We start from the raw sequence: 20839 nt of genomic DNA on the forward strand, positions 1-20839 counted from the left end.
CCTATCCATGAGCAGGGGATGTTTTTCCATTTATGTAGATGCCTTTTGGTTTCTTGCAGTAGTGTTTTGCAGTTATCTTTTACATCCCTGGTTAGATTTATTCCTAAGTATTTTATTTTTTTAGGGGCTATTATAAATGGTATTGTTTTCTTGATTTCATTTTCATTTTCTCTTTATTGGTGTACAGGAATCCAACTGATTTTTGTATGTTTATCTTGTATCCTGCTACTCTGCTGAATCTATTAGTTGCAGTAGTTTTCTTGTGCAGTCTTCAGGGTTTTCTATGTATAGTATCATATCATCTGCAAACAGGGTAGTTTATCTTCTTCATTACCAATTTGGGTACCCTTTATTTCTTTTTCTTACCTTACGGCTCTAGCTAGGACTTCCAGCACAATGTTAAATTGGAGTGGAGATAAAGGGCATCCTCTCTTGTTCCTGTTCTCAAGGGGAATGTTTTCAGCCTCTCTCCATTAAGAATGATGTTGGCCACTGGTTTTACATAGATGCCCTTTACTATGTTGAGAAATTTCACTTCTGTATCTATTTTATGGAGAGTATTTTTTTATCAGGAATGGGTGTTGGGCTTTGTCAAATGCCTTTTCTGCATCAACTGAAATGATCATGTGATTCTCTTTCCTTTTATTTATGTGGTGGATTATGTTGATTGATTTTCTAATGCTGAACCATCCTTCCATACCTGGTATGAATCCTACTTGGTCATGGTGTATTATTTTTTTGCTATGATGCTGAATTCTACTGGCAAGAATTTTGTTGAGAATTTTTGCAGCTGTATTCATGAGAGATATTGGTCTGTTATTTTCTTTTTTTGTGGCATCTTTGCCTGGTTTTGGTATCAGGGTTATGCAGGCTTCATAAAATGAATTCAGAAGTATCCCTTCCTTTCTGTGTTCTGAAATAGTTTGAGTAATACTAGCATAAGCTCTTCTCTGAATGTTTGGTAGAATTCTCCAGTGAAGCCATCTGGGCCAGGGCTTTTTTTTTGTTGGGAGTTTTTTAATTACCTTTTCAATCTCTTCTCTTGTTATGGTTCTGTTCAGATTTTCAACATCACTTGGTGTTAGTTTGGGTAGGCAGTGTGTTTCTAGAATTTACTCATTTCCTCTAGGTTTTCAAATTTGTTATAGTTTTTCACAATACTCTGTTATGATCCTTTTTATTTCAGCTGGGTCTGTTGTAATGTCCCCCATTTCATTTCTTATTTGGGTTATTTGCATCCTCTCCTGTTTTTCTTTTGTCAGTCCGGCTGGTGGTTTGTCGATTTTGTTGATCCTTTCAAAGAACCAACTTTTGGATTTGTTGATTCTTTCTATTGTTTTTCTATTCTCTACTTCATTTATTTCTACTCTGATCTTTATTACTTCCTTTCTTCTAGTGGCTGTGGGCTTTTTTTGCTGTTCTCTATTTGTTGGAGTTCTGTAGTTAATGTTTTGATTTTGTGCCTTTCTTCTTTTTTGATGTGTGCATCTACTGCTATAAATTGTCCTCTGAGGACTGCCTTTGCGGTGTATGATGTGTTTTCATTCTCATTTGATTCTAGGAATTTTTTGATTGCATCTCTGATTTCTTCTATTACCCAGTGATGTGTAAGCAGGGTGAGGGCTCCTCTGATTTATCACAGATTTTCTAAATTTAAGAATATTTTTAAAACATTGACATTGTAAGAATAATTGTTAGACTAGGCTGCTAGTCATGTTCGCTACCCTAAATGTTACTTAGGGAAAACAGAGAAAAATGCCTGAAGGACTGACCAAGAGAGGCAGTAGAGAATGAAGAACATTGGACAAGGAGTTATACATCTCGGCTTTTAGGCAAAATTAATCTCAGCAGGGTTTCTTGACCTCAGCACTACTGACAGTTTGGACCAACTAATTCTTTGTTGTAAAGGCCTGTCCTGTGCTTCACAGGATATTTAGGAGCTTCCCTGGCCTGCACCCATGAGATGCCAGTAGCGCCCCCTAGCTGTGAACACCAAAAATGTCTCCAGATCTTGTTACATGGGTGGGTTCAGTGTGTGGAAATCTATCAAGCTGTTCGCTTATGATATTTGCCTCAGCTGGGGACCATGGTCTTGGAGGACATCTAGCTCGACTGGCATAACACAGTTTACAAAGAAAATGTTCTACATCCTATTTTGGTGAGTAGCATCTGGGGTCTTAAAAGCTCTTATGAGCGGCCACCTAAGATACTCCATTGGTCCCACCCTGTCTGGAACAAGGGAGAATGAATAAAACCAAAGACACAAGGGAAAGATTAGTTCAAAGGACCAATGGACCACAACTACCACAGCTTCTACCAGACTGAGTCCAGCATTACTAGATGGAGCCTGGCTACCACCACTGATTGCTTTGAAAGGGATCACAACAGAGGGCCCCGGACAGAGGTGGAGAAAAACGTAGAACAAAGTTCTAACTCCAAAAAAAGACCAGAATTACTGGTCTAACAGAGATAGCAGAAAACCCAAGGACACCCTTTTAACTCAGTATGTAGTCACTCCTGAGGTTCACCCTTCAGCCAAAGATTAGACAGGCCCATAAAACAATAAGGAGACTAAATGAGCACACCAGCCCAGGGGCAAGGATGAGAAGTCAGGAGGGGACAGGAAAGCTGGTAACGGGGAACCCAAGGTCAAGAATGGAAGAGTATTGACATATCATGGCGTTGGCAACCAATGTCACAAAACAATATGTGTATTAACTGTTTAACGAGAAACTAATTTGCTCTGTAAACCTTAATCTAAAGTACAATAAAAAAGAAAAAACACTTGGGTTTGGCTCTGGTTCCACCCAGGCCGTGAGGCTTTTGAGAACTCCCTGTGTGCTGATCTCCTTATCTGTATAAGGACAGTAAGGAGACCTCCTTGCTGGTCTCAGTGTTTTCCTGTAAGGATCCCACCAAACGAACGTATGTAAATGTCCTCCAGGAATTACACAGTACTACAGATGCTTGCTATTAAAAACTAAAGCTCATGGAAGCTCTGGTCCACGAGCATGTCCTGAAATCCATTTTCACAAACCACAACTAGCGTTTAAAAATGAAATAATTGAATAGGGGGAAAAAGAAGACTTCACTGCAAGGAGAGGTGAGCGTTACTCTGTGAAACCTTTGTGTCATTAATAGACAGATGGATAGAGTGACCACAGCCTCAATTTAAGATGTATCCTTACTGTGGGTCATAGTGACAAAAGTTGGAAAGCCACAGTCTACACAGTACTGACAATGGCTGAGTAATAAAGGTATGGTGGGGGGTGCTCTAGAGGAGAGGGCATGAAGACCTGGCACCCCACAGCACAGCACCTCTCACCTCCTCCTTCATGCCCGTCTCCAGGAGCAGCATGACGCAGGCTTCGATGGGGACTGCGATTTCACGCCCGCTACGCTTCAGGTGTTCTTCCAACGGAGTCCCAAAGGCTGGCTTCTCTGCCCACTTATCTACAGCAGCAAACCGTTTAGTAAGACACCCAACAAGCTCCCAGGGTTACAAACTTAGTTTCTCCCAAACGACCAAAGGGGATTTATTAGCAGACTGGTAGCTGAGGCTTTGGGAAAGGGGAAAACATCTGTTCTATTTTCTTTTGTCGCTTAACGTTCGCTAGGGTGCAAAAGCCTGGGGAGGTTACTTGTGGAACGAGGGCCCTGAACTTGCCCACACGGCACCCCGTAAAAGCTGCTCAGTAGGAGTTCCAGTGGTGGCACCACAGTCACAGTGACATGCATCAGGTGGGCAGCCTGGCACTAAAACAGAGGGTTCATCTGAAGGAGATTTTCACTGAAAAGTTTATTTGAGCCATGCAAAGCAGCACTGGCTTTCTACCTAGAGGGCAACAAATAGACTCCTACCACAGGAAAAAGGAAATAATCTCTTAAAATTCCAAACACAAGCCAAGCGTTCATCATACAAGACGGGAGATTGTCAAGGTGAACGCGTATCAGATGCAACATTGCCGTGACATGCAGTGTTTCTGAGGCCACAACCTCAAACAGGACCAAAAATTCTCAGTATGAAAAAAAGCAGTATCTGCAACCCCAAAGCAGCTTAGGCTGAAGGCTGTGCAGACAGCAACAGAGCAATACTCTAGGGTATTTTTTAGGTCAAACACCCTGCTTGATTCCATAAAAGATTTGAGGCAGCTTAGCGGAAATACATGCAGGAAAGGAGAAAAACAAAATTTAGGAAATGAAAGTATTAACTCAGAATAAGAAGTATGTGATTGGGGTTGGCCTGCCTGTGAGGATGCTGTCTGAGATGTGCACAGAAGCAAAAGAGGGAAAACCAGTTGGTAAAAATACTCCAGTGAGAAACACTTCATTCCTTTCACCAATAGGAAGAGTTCACACCTTCTCAGCACCTTTAAGGGGCATTTTTCCTTTCACCACTTGGATATTAGAAACCTGCATTCGAAGAAGGCAATATTTACTCCAGTGTGCCATCATACACTCTATGTAAAATGTAGGCATGCAGGCCCATTGCATGATCTGCACACAGGGGGAGGAAGAGAAATAAAATCCCATACTCACAGACCTGAGACTTTGTAAAAAAAAAAAAAAAAAAAGTGAAAAATTGATGGAAAGAGCAAGTGGGCAGAGGCTGAAGAAACAGGTGAGGCAAAAGAGTTGGAACAGACAAAAACGGAGAGCAGGCCACACGTCACTCTCAGAACTGTCTGGAGCCCTCCTCCGCTCTGACCCCAGCCCTTGTCCCTGCCCAGCGGAATTTCTAACAGAAAAAACACCTGGGGGCCGGGCTCTTCTCAGAAGACAGAACTGTGATAGTCCCCTCAGAAGCCAGATCTTACCTTGAACACTTTGTCCCTTTCATCTAAAGCAGTGATTCCAATACAGCAGAAAATGGCCACATGACCCTTCCCCTAGAGGTCCACATCACAGTGACCCAAGGGAGCTCTCCAAATGCCACCTGCCACCACTCCCAAGGTAGGCACACTCCAAATCCCCATTAGAACTTTCTAGAAATACTAGTAAAATAGTAAATACTGAAGGGAGTGTGCCCTCCCCACCTTGGTGTAATGTTGGCAGAGAGCGGATGTGAGAACCACTGACCCGGAGACAATGCCTAAGGCAAACTCCACCCAAGGTGCACAGCCCCTCAAACGACAGACCTACTATGGGTCAGGCACTGCAGTGGGCACACAAAGTTCATAGAGATTCCCATCTTCAGGATGAGAGTGATCTAATTGTGAGGAGAAGCAATACAAGACACACATGTAAACACATGACAGTAATTAACAAGACAGGACATGTTTGCTAAGTCATGGCAGATACATGGTATAGACAAGAGGTCGCAAACAGATGTCTACAGGGCCAGATCAGTAGCAGGGCTGACTGGATAGGCTGCTCCTGGGCACCAGACCAAGGCTGCCACGTGGGAACACAGACCCCGTGTTGCCGGATCTTCTAAATTTCAGCAGGAGTCAGAAATCAGGATCGCTGTGTAAAAGCGTCTAGTTTTTGAAAATTTTTCAAATGGGATCTGGCTGTTTGCGACTTCTGGTGTAGACCATAAATGCTAGAGCAATTCAGGAGACAGAGTGTTCACTGTTGGCTTCAGTTGTCAGAGAAATTTCTTGAAGGAAGTGAGTCTGAAGGGGTCTGGGAAGACGGTTAGGAATTAGACCAAGAAGATGTAAAACGTTTTTGTGGAGGGCGACGGGCTGAGAAAAGACCAGAGCTCTTGAGCCTGGGCATTAGAATTAATCCCACAGTTCATGCCCAGGGCGATGAGAACAGAGCAGGGCAGACAGTGGGAACAGAGAGGAAGGCGGGGACATATGAGGCCCAGCACAGGGGAAAAAAGGGAAGAACCCAGAGAAGGAAAATGATGGCTCCAAGGTTTTACATCCGGATCATGTGGTATCAAGGGGACAAGGAGGGAGAAAAGGACAGCTGGTGATGGGGAAGAATCAGCCGGTTTTCTGAGATATGCTGAGTTTAAGGTGAAAGGCGGTCATTAAGGGAACATACTTATGCAGATGAGAGCTGAATCTGAAAGTGAGGGGGTTTCTAGGGGGAAGGGGGCGAAGAGCAAGGCCTCGACCTCAGAAAAGGCTGATATCTGGCTGAGGACATGAAAAAATCAAGTCAAACAAGGAAAAATTTTAATGAGAAAGAGATGGCTCCACCAAACGCCAGTTCAAATTCCAGGATCTGAAAATTAAGGTCACTTGGTCCTTTGAGAATTGGGAGATTTTTTTTTAAAAATAGCAGAGTGACTGGGTGTAGAAACCAGACTGCAAAAGTTGAAGGGCTGGGCCCGTAAAACCAAATGAGACTAACGAGGTATAGGAGTCTAGTGACAAGGGCCAGAAAGCAGAAGGGGACAAGGAAGCTGGTGATAGGGAACCCAAGGCAGTAAGGATATTGTTGATGTCTTGTGAGACTGTTAACCATTGTCATAGGGCAATATTTGTAGTAACTGTTAAATGAGAAACGATTTTGTTCTGTAAGCCTTCATCTTAAGTGAGAATAACAGCCCAATTGGAAGAGTGTAGTCCATGTCACTGAACTGTGCATGTAGAAATTTTTGAAATGGTGTATCTTTGGCTATGTGTATTTTCACAAAAAAAAAAAAAAAAGAGGTTGAGAAGTTAGAGGGTTGATATGTTGTGGGGTTGTTAACCAATGTCATAAAACAACATGTGTACTTCTGTTTCATGAGAAACTATTTGTTCTGTAAGCCTTCACCTGAAGTACAATAGAAAAAAAAAAAAAAGTTGAAGGGCTGGGAAGGTGGAAAGAAAGTGGAGGCTGCAGGCAGAAATGAGCCATTCAAAGAGCCTAACACAAAAATGAAGAACGAGATCCTGAGTTTAGAACAAGATAGGCAGTGAATAATCATTAGGGAACCATGCATATGAAATCACGGTCAGCAGGATCATAAGAGGCAGTGGGATCAAGCTGCATATTTATTCTATACTAAGGACACGCAGAGCTTTTCTGCAAACAGAGAAGACGCTGACAGAAAGGAAGAGCTAGACAGGACTAAGGGATGAGAGGTAGCTAGGAGGACAGGGAGAGAGGGGAGGGGCTGGATGAAAGACCGAAGACACTTCCTTCTCTGGCTGCTGCCCACAACACCAGCTTTCTTTGTTACATCCTAAGACTCCTCCCTGCCCCGTTCCAGTCCCCTTGACTTTCTGGCATACTTCTCTAGGGAAAGTAGCCTTGGGAAAAAAATAGAATAGGAGTTAAGGAAAAAAAAGGCATTGCTTAAAAAATCCAATCTTCTCTTTTTTGTGCTTCTGAACCAGACTTTAAGCTTCACAAAGACAGAGATACTGCTGCTGCTGACTATTTTGCCCCATGCAGGGCCCAGCATGTGGTAGGTGGCCCATAAATACCTGTTCTCCATACTCTGAATGGGCCCAGCAAGAAGCTGCCCCTAGAAAGACTAAGTGTTAGTCAGGAGCTTCATTTCTTTGCACTGTGACCCAACACCATCTTCCACAAACTAGGAAATCAAATCAATCACTTAGGAAAGCGAGGACAGCTCGTCTAAAGAAGAGTGGTTGAGTAAATCAGACACGCTACCCCCAAGATCACTGAAGACCTGGCTATGCTGTTGGTCAAGATACCGAATTTTCTAATTCCACAATCCAAAAAATTTCAGGCACAAAGTTTGAACCTGTTGGTTCCTCCTGAAACTTACAGCAAAAATATGGCATTCTTGGGCACATGTGTGAGTGTGTCCATCCACACGCCCATCCACGCACCCACTCACTCTCTCACAATCACACAGTCATCATACTCAGCACCTGGCCTGATCCTCTGCTACCTCAAGACTCATGGTTCTGCAGGGGAAATGTCAGATCCAAATGTCAGGTTTATACTGCAACTGAAGTGGTGTAACAGGTCCAAAGAAGACAGAGCAATTTCTGCCTTAACATCTTTTACTGATCTCTGCTGGTAAACGCTCTGATCATAAAGCAGAGAGAAGTAGAATTAAAAGCTTCAGGTATCTAATCTGAAACAAACACCAGGGGAAAGCTCAGTACGCACATAACTTGTAGGTAAAATCTGCAATGTGCTTGACCATGGTGGGCACAACACCAGTGCTCATAAGAACAAGAGACTTGTGTAAAGACAGAGAAGAGGTCACGGTCTGATCATGCAATCCATTGATTAAGTGACTGATGGTGTGGCATTAGGTACTGGTTTCCAAAATTCTCCACCGGAAAGTCCAAAATATTTTTCCTAGAACGTGTGGTCTTAGAGTCACAGGACTAGAATTAAGCCCTATGGAACAAAGAGCTTATTTGGAAAAGGATAATTAGATGCTAGAATCTATTAAGAAAAAATATTTTTAAGCCTACTGAGAAGACAGAAAAGACACACAGGCACTCCCAAAAGGGGCAAGCTTCTCTCCAACTGAAGGTTTCAGAAGAACTGCAAATGTTCCATTAGTGTGTTAATTTGGGTTGGGAAGAAATGACAGAATGCGGTAAGGGAAGATGAAATTATGCTGGGAAACTGTATCCTCCAAGGCGGAGAGGCTTTATCCAGAGGAAGTGCATGCAAAGGAGTCAGGGTGAAGAAGAACAGAGGCAGAAGTGGCAGAGGCGAGAAGGAGGCATCAGCCAGCACACAGGTTACATTACCTTGATGGGCTCGCATTTCGGGGAGGGCCTTTTCTAAGACTGCTAATGCTTTTCTATGGTAATCTGCTTGGGCTTCTAATAACTGAGAACAGACCCACATTCAAAAACAAAAGTAACGTTAGCATCGGATGGACACACACACAATGGCTGAGCAAAACCAAAAATGACAACTTATGCAACAAAGCTATAATGATTCGTTTTTACAATGTTTTTCACATATTGTCAAGGAAAGGGGCTTACCGTAACAAAGAATTTGCCGTATTCCCCTTCTTTGGCCATAAAGTTATACATGTCTGCTGCAAGCTGATCCTGGGTATGTGGAAAAGAAGATATATCATTGAAAAAAAAAATAGGAGAAAGATTTAAAAAAAAAATGATGGAAACAGCTAAAAATTAAATGTCCATCAACTGACTGATATAACCATACCCTAGAACAACAAAAAGAATAAGGATTGGCATGGAATGATGTCCAAGAGATACTGTTAATATACCTTATTAAGCAGCAAAGGATAAAGCACTATGTAAAGTATGTTACCATCAAGATAAAAAAAGGAGACAAAAAAATTATTACTATATGATCTATTTATTGTCATGTATATAAAAATATCTCTGGAAGAAAAAACAAGAAATTAATGATAATAATTGCCTGTTGGGAGCAGTGGGAATTAGGTAGAAGGAAGACAAAGGGTGGAAGAAAGACTTCACTCTATACTGTTTTACAATATTTGATATTTAAAGTAAATGAATTACTTATATAAAAAATTAAATAATTTTAAAAAATGACAGGTTAGATAATGCATGTGTGTGTGTATAAGCACGTCATCTTCAAGGTACACAAGTTCATGTGAGGCCCTCCCACTTATGAGAAAAACCTAGAAATGTAGTTAGAAGTAACAAACATCCAATTAGTATAACTGAGAAAGTAAGGAGTAAATTCCCATAACCAAAAACACAGAATAGAAAAAAAGAAATGAAAGCCAAAATGCTAAGCATGAATGGATGCTGGGAATGACCAGAGGTGGGTGTATGCCACTCCTGGTGGCCAAGGTGTTTGAGTCTAGCAGTCCTGTGGGGTGAGGAGAGGAAATGAGGCCCTGGGCCTTGTGGGATGAGGAACTGGAACTGAGACAAGCATACACACGTCATGCATGAAGATAGGACTCCTGAGGAACTATACTCTCAATAAAAGAGTAGATTAGAAAAAAATCTCGCTTATTAGTGCATGGAAATAACAGGGACGCTTATCTGTCTTAGAATGGGCTCTGAGTCTGGGAAGGAAAAAAAAAGCTGCTTCTGAGATTTCACTAAAATAGGCCTGTTTTCACGAGGGTTTGAGGTTTGAATTTACTATATGTGTGCCCAGCAACCCCCTAACAGAGTAAATTTAGTTTAAAATGGTCCTGGGCTGGGAATACTCTCTGAGGAGATTCATTCAACCCCCAGTAGTCCCACAGATAAAGTCCCTCTTAAAATGAACTTAAAATACAAAATTACAAAATATATAAGCAAACTCCCACCATTTTTACAGAGAACTTCAGAAAATAGAATTCCCAGAGACTATTAAAATAAATATATTTAAAAAGACAAGCTACTGACTGGGAGAATATCTTCGGAAACCATATATCCAACAAGAATCTAAATTAACTAAAATATATATATAACTTTGACAACTTAACAACAAAAAGACAAATAACCCAATCATAAAACAGGCAAAGATCCTGAATAGACATTTCACCAAAGAGGACATTCAAATGGCCACCAGACACATTAAAAGATGCTCAGCATCATTAGCTATCAGAGAGATGAAAATCAAAACCACAATGAGATACCATTTCACTCCCACTAGGATGGCTGAAAAAAAAACAGAAAATAAAAAATGCTGGTGAGGATGCGGGGAAATTGGAACCCTTCTCCATTGCTGGTGGGAATGCAAAATGGTACAGCCGTTGTGGAAAACAGTGTGGTGGTTCCTCAAAAAACGAAAAATAGAACTACCATATGACCCAGCAATTCCTCTCCTAGGTATATACCCCAAAGACTTGAAAACAGAGACTCAAACACCAATGTTCACTGCAGCACTATTCACAATAGTCAAAAGGTGTAAACAACCTAACTGCCCATCAACAGATGAATGGATAAACAAAATGTGGTACATACATGCAACCGAACACTACTCAGCCAGTAGGAGAAATGAAGTCTTGATACATGCTCCAGTATGGATGGAGCTTGAAGACATTATACTGAGCAAAATAAGCCAATCACAAAAGAACATACATTGTATGACCTCACTTATATAAAAACACAAGAGTTGTAGCCTGTTGTTCCTGATCCCAAGTTGTGCCCTGCTGCTTCTTTAATAAACCACTTGACTGTAAGTATGGTCTGTGAGTTCTGTGTGGCCACTGCAACGAATCATCAAACCAGGCAGAGAAGCAGAGTGCTGTGGGAGGGACGACTGGTGTCATAACTGGTAAAAAGGTTGGAGAGGGGAGGAATGTCTGACCTCCACCTCATAGGGATCAGCCTTACACTGATCTTGATTTGCATTATCCTCCCTGAAGTTAGACAGGTTCTGATGCTACTACTACTAAAACCTTACACACACTTAATATCATTCAAAGTATTCTGATGGGAATTAATGTAAAACTTACTCAATAATTTGCAATATTTGATCTTTCATCCATCATCTGCCAAAAAAAAAAAAAAGGTTGCTACAAGTATGTATTTATTAGGGAATTTTGTACCTTGCACTGTTCTACTTTATTTCCAGCTTCATCCATCTCTTCCTTTAGGGTATCTATTTTTGATGGAAGCCCCTGAAAGTTGGTTCCTGAAGATTTGTGAGCTTGGTTCCATCTGCAAAACAAGGGGTAGCCAGTATCTGAGAACAAGCTGTACAAACTCAAGGACCTATGGAGTCAAAGACCTATGGAGACAGATTCCATCCCCAAAACTGATTCTACCTGGGATGGGTATCAGTACTTAGAAGCCAGCTTCCCTTATGTTTACCCTCTAAGAATGGAAGCACTCAAAAATAGACATTAGCCTCTCATCATGACAGGACACTCAGCATGCTGGGATTAGCTGTCTACTTTGAGTATAACCCACCATAACTAATCTGAAACAAATTCTACTCCTGGGAATCAATCCATGGAACCTCTTTCCTTAGTGCCCAATCATGGAATTCTTGCCATGAAACATTCCCTTACTCTTCTGCTTTGGTCTAGAACGTTCCCTGTGCCACCAAGAATCAGTTTCCGCTCCAGAGAGCTCCCGATGACCCTCTTGACTACTATCCTGACCTGTGATTACTTTCAGTAGGTAAAAGCCTTCAACCAGTAGCTATTAAGTCAACAGCTATGAAATCACCATGAGAATGAAAAATACTTACAAGAATTAATATTCTAAAGACAATATCTACAGCAAATCTGAAACATAATGTGGACTATTTATATTCCCTTTACATAGTAAGCTAAAAGGAAAAAAAAAAATTATACTATAGGGAAAATAAGGGAGTGAGATGGGCGATAATAATAGAAAACAACTTCTATTTGGCTTTCAAGTGTGTTTTGACCTGTTTGAATATGGATGTGTCTGCTGTTGTGGAAAGTTCTCACACTTCAAATTTAAACATAGATATTCTGAAGATGCAACATGAAAACTCATGTCAGCAACCTGTTGAGCGTCCCAGATTGCTGCATTGCCCTGAAGTGCCAAGCTCTGCCCCGTTTTGCATCCCTGATGGGAAGCAAACCTCTACAGCAAGGCTTCAGCAAGGCTGCTGCAACAAAAGTGACAATGCAACGCAGTGGTAAAAGCACAGACTTAGGAGTCTGACAACCTCAAGTTTGAGCTCGACTCTACCTTTACTAGTTGTGTGACTTTGGGTAATAACTTAACCTCTCTGTGCCTCAGTTGCCTCATCTGTAAAACTAAGAGAATAAACACTGCCTGCCTTGCAGAACTGTCATAAAGATAGAGAACCAACATATGAGAGAGAGAGAGAGAGTGTGTGTGTGTGTTTATGTGTGCATGTGTAAAATGGCACAGAACAGACTTCTACTGAATGTTAGCTATTATCTTCCTCCGGGGAAAAGCCATAGGAATAAGAAAAAATAAAGAGAAAATATTCAATTGTTTCAGTTTCTCCAACACCCACTTTGATTAATTAAGTGAACAAGACCATGAACGCAGCATGAAGAATCAGTGGTTGAAATCTCCTACGGGATACGTGTACTGCAGATGTACTACTCCTAGCAGATAAACATCTATAACATCACTCAACCAATTCCAGTCAGGGAGCATTCACTGCCTTGTGAAGTCACTCATGTCAAGATCAAATAATTAACCACTAGAACAGCCTTCTTTATCTTGAGCAAAAACGTGCCTCAGGGTAGCCTCCACTCCCAGGCCCTGCTTCTGTCACAGTGTTTACCCTGTTAAGGAGACCGTGGACTTTGCATTCAGAATCCTAGCTCTGCCACTTATTATCTACATGGCATGAAGCAAGTCATATAGATAATATACAGAGGTCTCTCCCTTATCTGTAAAAGGAGGACTGCAGTCTCTTCTCAAGGGTAGGGGGTGTTACATTAACCTCCTAACCCCTGCTCCTTCTTCAGCTCTTATTGAGGGGCTTCCGCATCTAGTGTCCAGCACACAGTCTGATACATAGTAAATACCCAGTTGAGATCTGTCAAAAACATAACTAAGCAAATGAATAGGGATTGGTGGGCAAATCAAAGGAGCAAACATAACATATGTAGCCCAATGCTTAGCATGTAGCAACTGTACTATAAATGGGTGTCGTGATCATTTTTACCATGCGTTCACTCTTAGTTGTACCTACTTTTTCTTTTGACTTTTCAAGAGGATCAGAAATAGGGAGTTCATGTGACAGCTCCCACTTTTTAAAACCTAGATGCACCTTTTAATCACCTCAACATTTCTTAAGTCAGAATATGTCTTAACAATTAATGTGTACATTTAATGAAGTGTCTGTCTCCCCTGCACCCCCAAAAAACCTGAAATTAAATCATTGGTGCATCTAGTACTCAACAGCATCTTAATAAAAACAAACCCGTTACCATCAAGTCGATTGACTCATGGTGACCCCATGTGTTACAGAGTAGAACTGCGTCATAGGGTTTTCTTGGTTGTAATCTTAACGGAAACAGACTGCCAGGTCTTTATTCTGTGGTGCCACTGGGTGTGTCTGAACCACCAACCTTTGGCCCAGTAGCTGAGTACAAACCATTTGCACCCCCCAAGGACCCCTCAACAGCATCTCAGAAACAAGGAAATGCAGCATTGTTATAGCCATTTTCTAAACTTCTCTAACTTGCAGACCAGTAACAGGAACTCAGTAAATGACAGCCGTAGCTCCACATATGTGTCAAATAGAAACAGTCCTGTCTATTTCACAGGACTGTTGTTGTTAATTGCCACCAAGTCAATTCCAACTCATGGCTACCTCATGTGTGCAGAGTAGAACTGCTTCTTAGGGTTTTTCAAGCCTGTATCTTTCAGAAGCAGACTGCCAGGCCTGTCTTCCAAGGTGCCTCCAGATGGGGTCCAACTGCCAATCTTTTGGCTACAAGTGATTAACTGTTTGTGCCACCCAGACTCCTCAAAGGACTGTAATGAGGGTTAAATAATCTAACAAAGCAGGGGTCAGCAAACTATGATCCACAGGCCAAAGCCAGCCTGGCACCCGTTTTTGTAAATAAAGGTTTATAGGAAGCAGCCACGTCCACTCATTTACGTATAGACCACGGCTGCTTTCCTGCCACAACTGCAGAGTGGAGCAGTTGCCACAGAGACCATCTGGCCTGCAAAGACTGAGGTATTTACTATCTGGCCCTTTACAGAAAAAGTGTCAGCCCCTGTGATAAAGCATGAGAATGGACTGGGGTCAGTGATGGTTGTCTTCCTATTCCCAACTCCCACACACGAGAAGAAAGCCACCTCTGATGCCACATACGTTACTGATAAAAATTCAATCAAGACAGAGCCAAGACTGGAGTCCAGGTGACATTAACCCACAAGTCAGCAGTCCTCTGGTTATTGTTGCTTAGTTTTACCCGTGTTCCTCCCTTTTGAGCATAACATTTCATGATATTACAGGGTTTGTAACATAGCGCCACCTCCAGGGGCTATTAAGATGGCAAATCTGTTTACTGGTACACTCCACTATCCCAAGAGCTATGCTATTGCAACTGTCTGCCACCGTCCCCATCTCCCACCCCTAATACACATGCTTTCTTTCCATTTTTTTCCCATCTCCTTTCATTGCCAGTTCACTAATAATGGCACATCACCCTCTAACAACACCCCTGCGGCCCTGCTTGGGAAAATGAGGTCTAAAAAGGGGTGTCAGTAGGACATTGACTCAGTCTATGGGTCACGGGCATGACTTTGTGACGACTTCCCTTTTGTCCGCTCATTGGTCTTTCTCTCATCTGTGTTGGGGATGGTGACGGTTGCCGGGTATGTGACCTGATAGCATTACTGGGTATTTTTACGGTTTGACTTTACCTGGCTCTGACAGAATCCCAGTCTAACACCAATTTAGCGAGCTGTTTCCTCTGTTTCTGGATGTTGGGAATCTCCACCTAAAAAGAAGAACACACCAAACGGCATACGCTTCAGGGCTTTTATCTTAACATTTTTAAGTGCAATATTTATTTGAAGATTTTTTTCTCTAAGGCAAAGTATTCTGTAGCCTAATTTACTTGTTTTATTTACAAAAATTACTGTACACTGGCAATTGTTAAAATTATAGACATAGGTGAAGCATTCACCACCCAGTCCATGCTGGTCTCGGCTCTTCTATGCCACACAGCAAAGCACCCACCTCGGCTATGACATTCAGAGGGTCTGAGATCTCCCTCTCAACAAAGACTTCATGCTGAGAGAGCTCCAGTGCCAGCTGATTCTCAGCATCTCCACATGTCTCCAGCATCTTCCTTTAAAAACAAGACGCTTTAATGAGCATATGTTCACTAAATCAGGCACCTGCGTACCAATGTTGAACCATTCTGGTCTCTACATAATAGGAAGACGTTAGAGGATTACAACAGTAAAGCCAGAAAATTAGCTAAAACGTGGGTCCACAGATTTGTGCTTTAAAATGAGAAAGACTCTCTCAGGTGTGTGTTTTGTGCATGTGTATGGGGCGGGGGGAGTTGTAAACAGTGAGGTCACACCTTACTCAAGGATGAGGTTCCCAAGTCAGGTGTTGTGGTGTTGTGGGTAAGAACCTGATCTCTGCTGCCAGCCTGCCCAAGTTCAAATACAGGCTTTGCTATTGACCAGTTATGTGCCCTTGGGCAATTTACTTCTCTGTTCATCAATTTCCTCATCTGTAAAATGGGGGTATTAACGGGTTGTTTTAAGGATTGAATGAGTTATTACGTGGAAAGCACTTAAAGCAGTGCTGGCACATTGCAAGCGCTCTTTTAACAACTGTGATGATGATGACGGCAATAGTATGAGGAAGCACAAATATGGAAACACGTTCAGGGTGGAGGAAGCAGGAACGCCAGCCTGTAGGCATGAGTCACCTCCTCCCAGGGCCACTGTCTCCGTATTGGGAGAACAGACAGGATAAAGGAAGGGTGAAGAGTGGGAAAAAGCCATTCTCTTTCAAAGAATGAAGGGAGGATTGTAGGACATACAATATGGCAGGTCGAAGGAAATGGGCTGAAACTCCAAAGGCCAGGTGCAACTGGGGAGGAGGGCGCATGTTACAGAGGGGACAACAGACAGGATTAAGGGACACCAGCCATGCTGGAGAACAGCTACAGGGAAGGGCAAGCCTTTCCCTCTTACAATGACAGTAGCTCTATGATTTTTTTCAGTTATTCAAATAATACATGCCTATTGCAAAAATTAAAAAAATCCAAATAATTCAGAAAACTCACTACCTGGAGACGGCCATCAATGACATTTTGGTGACCACCCTTAAAGGAAATGACTCTTAAGAACTCAGAGGGACTGGTCAGAGTTTATAAATCCGAGTCAACACCTGAACAGTGAAGGGACCAAATTCTTATACCCAAGCTTTAGGGGAATAAATCTGATCCTTATCAATGATTTTCATTAACGACCTTTCCAACTTGGAGCCCTGGTGGCGCAGTGGTTAAGCGTTGGGTTGCAAACCTAAAGGTTGGCAGTTCCAATCCACCAGCCACTCTTTGGAAACCTTATGGGGCAGTTCTACTCTGTCCTATAAGGTCGCTATGAGTTAGAATCAACTCAATGGCAATGGGTTTTGTTTTTTATCAATGATTTTCATTAACAACCTTTCCAACTTGGGCCTTGCTCCTACTAAAGGAAGATTCTTCAGCCTTGACCCCACTTTCTCCCACAGAACCTGCAGGATAAGCCTTCCATGGCCCTCTGGTCATGCAGGGGGCTGCCATGCACACCATCCAGCCCAACCGCTGAGGGCACTCAGCTCTTGGAAAACAGTCGACTCTTACCCCAAGAGTGAGTCTTCTAGCTGAGCAGATGCTTCTTGCATACTCTGAGCGAGAGCTGTCAAAGGGAGTTTTTTCTGGAAGGCAGAAGAAAGTGAGTTCTCTTCATTATTGTTTGATACCCATTTTCAGTTATCTACTTCAGATCATCATTCCTTGATGTCTCCCTCTAGTCAAATGACCCAGGAAAAAGACAGCCTGAGTTCAAATCCTAGTCTCAAAAGTACTAGTTGTGTGACAATCCCTCTGTGCCTCAGTTTCCTCATGCATGTAAAACAGGGATGGTAATAGTGCCCACGTCTTAGGATATATTCATCGTCAAGTACCTAGCACGTGGGAAAGCTGCTATTATCATTATTGGAGCCCTGGTAGTGCAGTGTTTAAGAGCTCAGCTGCTAACCAAAAGGTCAGCAGTTTGAATCCACCAGCCGCTCCTTGGAAACCCTATGGGGGAAGTTCTACCCTATCCTATAGGGTTGCTATGAGTCGGAATTGACACGAAGGCAATGAGGTTTTATTATCATTATTATTATTACTATTAGTTAATCAAGTGACCACCACGTCCCAGGCACTAGAGTGATTATCACAACAAATAAATGCAATAAAGTGTTCGATTTCAAAATCTTTTGCTAGAACATTCATTCTTAAACTGGCTCTTACTTTGGCTATAATCATAAAGATTTAGCTTTAGTTAAATATCTAAGTATATATAAAAAAAATTTGTAATGTTTTTAAGCACAAAGTCACTTAGTTTCCTATCAGAAATTTGCTTTTCAGCTGGAAATGACAAGGATCATCTGATCTAAGGTTCTGATTGTACAGTCAAGGAAACTGAAGCCCAGGAAGGCTAAATGGCCTGGTCGAGTACCCGGGGAGAGGGTGGTAGAGCCAGACCTCAGTCCCACATGACTCTTCCTCCAGGTCAGTGTGTCTTGGCCAATGCTTAACTCAAAATATGAGTAGAAGAGGAAAGTAACAAGTGCATCAGTTATACCACATAATTGGCTAACAAAAAATGCTCTCAATTCTGCAGCTCCCTGTGTAATTTCACTTTCCCAATAGAAAGAGCACTCAGGTCAGAGACCCAGGGTCCACCTAGCTGCATCACTATTCCGCTGTGACCACTTGCATGTTACCTACCTCTTCCACCTCCAAAGTGCACCATCAACTACATTCATGCGTGTGTTGGCTTATACTGTACAGAATATCTCTGGAAGGTGATACAGAAACTGCTAATACTGGTGGCCTCTGGGGAGGGGCACTGGGTGCCTGGGGATGAGGGATGGGAGAGACTTCACTTTATATTCTTTTGTATACTCTGAATTTTGAAAAATATGAATATATAGCCTACTCAAAACAGCATACTGAAATTTAAAAATAAGTAACAACATATTTACCCATCTACCCTTCTCCCAAGTTATTTTCTAATAAAAAAGTAATGGGTCCCATCTGCCTGCAAGGAGACTAATCCTGCTTCCACACTTCTAGACTAGGAAGATGTGAGAAAATTGGGAGTGTGCTTGATTCATATAAGAAAGAAGATCATTCATATGTTCTAGATATGCTGCCTTTCTAAAAGAATTTAAGTGTGGGATATTAAGCAAAACCAACTCTGAGATTCCAACTCTATGGAAAAACAATCACAAAGAGAGAAGTCTGTTTTGGCAAATATTCAAGCTCCCAGTTGTAAATAGCCTGTGATTTCCATGCCCCGGCCCCAAAACCACAACGATCTTGCCTCCTGATATAAATTAATAAGGAAAGCCCACTGGACACATGAGCTCGTTAAAGAAGATTTTGTTCACCAACATCAAACTCCTCCACAGAGAGGTCTTCAGGCTTTCTGGGGTGAACAGCTTTTCTATCACCAGGGATCAGTTTAAAAAGCTCCCAAGTCTTAATTTGTAAAATGCACGCAATAGCCAACTGCATAAAAAGAAGTAATTCCAGATTTACTATGAACCACAATATTAGCTCTGGCATGTCACCAGCTTGAACTGGGAAGGCCACCCGTGCCGTCCCTATCCCCTTCGTTCTTGTCTCTTCCCACGCATGGGGCCTTCCAGCGGGAACTCTGGGATGCTCCTCCTATGTTTTCTAGAGACTGCTATGGTTTCCTCCGTACTCTCTGGCCTCGTGTGCAAACACGGGATTCTTCTCCTATTTTCATAGCAGCTCCTCTTCTTATGTGCCAAGTGTAGACATCCTCAGAACCCTCTGTCTCTGGTACTTTTGTTTGAGGTTGGAAAAAGAAGGCTAAGGCTTTAAGTTTTAGAAATGAGGACCAGGCACCTTTGTCTCTTTTGCCCTTCTGCTTGGAATATGCCAATCACCTGCCATTAATTTCTTCCTTTTCAGGTCAAGCACTGCCACTTCCAAGAAGCCTCACCTGACTATCCCCCTCCTCCTGTGCCACCCATTCTTGATCCTTCCATAATACCTTTCCATAATACAGATAAAATTCTGTTAATCATGCTGTTTTATAATTATCCATTTGTGTGTATCTCACCCACCAGGCTGTGAGCACCTTTAAGGTGGAGACTACATCTAAGATACCTTATATCTCCAGCACTTGTACACAGTAGGTGTTTAATAAGTATTTGTTTAATTTGTTTGTTTCTAATTAATATGTGACACTTGGGCTGTCTCAAAGCACTGCAGACAAAAGGAACACCAAAACGTAACTGTGTGAAGGACAATAATATATACTTGGGGACTGGTGGGTACTACATAATGTTCCTGGGTGGTGCAAATGCTTTGCACTCAACTACTAACCTAAAAGTTGGTGGTTTGAATCCACCCAGCAGTGACATGAAAGAAAGGCCTGGTGATCTGCTTCCATAAAGATTACATCCAAGAAAACACTACGGAGCAGTTCTACTCTGTAACACATGGGGTTGCCATGAGTCGGAATCGACTCAATGGCAGTGGGTTTGGTTTGGTTTTGGTTGGGTATCATATGGCTAGAATGCAGTGGGAATGGGAGGAAGTCAGAGACAATGAGGCTGATAAGGAAAATGGGACCAGAGTATAAAGGGTTTAAGTCACGCTAGAGTTTGGATATTATCCCAGGCAAGGGGGGTCAGGCAGTGCTTCTCAAAAGAGGCTCTGCTGGCATTTGGGGGCAGTTCCTTGGGTAGAACTATCCCGCCAGGCACTGCGGAACGTTTAGTGTCTTGGTCCCCACTCTCCAAATGCTAGTCGTATTCCCCAGTCATTATGGCAACCAAAAATGTCCCTACACATTCCCAAATATTCCCAAGGGTGTAATTTTGGTCCCTGTTGAGAACCACTAAGATTTTTTTTTTTTTTAAGGCAGGAGCATGACAGAATCAATTTGTATTTCAGGAAAACAACTCTAGTGACCAGGCTGAAGACAAACTGGAAAGGAGGGAAATGAGAGGCAGGAAATACAGCTCAGGATGTGTTGACAACAGTCCAGGTGAGACGTAATCGGGTCTTGCATTAATCGAGGTGGTGGAGATGGAGTGGAGGTGAGGAATTCAAACAATATGCACAGACCGAATCACGGGGCTTGCTGATCAAGCAGCTATGGGAGGGTGGAGGATAAAATAAAAGTGAATAGAAGACAGTCCCACAGTTTCTAGCTTGCATAATAGGGTGGATGGAATTCAAGACAGAATACAGAAGGAAGAACTGGTTATGCACGCTAAAACAGACAGCTAGGGGAGGAGGTTTTGTGCTTGGTTGAAAATGGCTTAG

The 20839-nt window shown here is 42.3% G+C and overlaps 1 protein-coding gene across 1 annotated transcript in view; it reads right to left on the reverse strand.

The window, feature by feature from the left end:
- Positions 1–20839, reverse strand: part of ARHGAP17 (Rho GTPase activating protein 17) — a 60691-nt gene that overhangs the window by 33593 nt on the left and 6259 nt on the right. Inside the window, exons 3-9 of the mRNA XM_023728535.1 lie at positions 17120–17193; positions 15490–15601; positions 15171–15247; positions 11378–11489; positions 8874–8942; positions 8634–8715; positions 3326–3453 (exon numbers count right to left, since the gene is read on the reverse strand). Of these exons, the coding sequence (XP_023584303.1) occupies positions 3326–3453; positions 8634–8715; positions 8874–8942; positions 11378–11489; positions 15171–15247; positions 15490–15601; positions 17120–17193 (654 nt within the window). The remainder of the gene's footprint in view (positions 1–3325; positions 3454–8633; positions 8716–8873; positions 8943–11377; positions 11490–15170; positions 15248–15489; positions 15602–17119; positions 17194–20839) is intronic.

Source organism: Trichechus manatus, unplaced genomic scaffold (genome assembly GCF_000243295.1).
Source record: "Trichechus manatus latirostris isolate Lorelei unplaced genomic scaffold, TriManLat1.0 scaffold00024, whole genome shotgun sequence".
Lineage (NCBI taxonomy): Eukaryota > Metazoa > Chordata > Mammalia > Sirenia > Trichechidae > Trichechus > Trichechus manatus.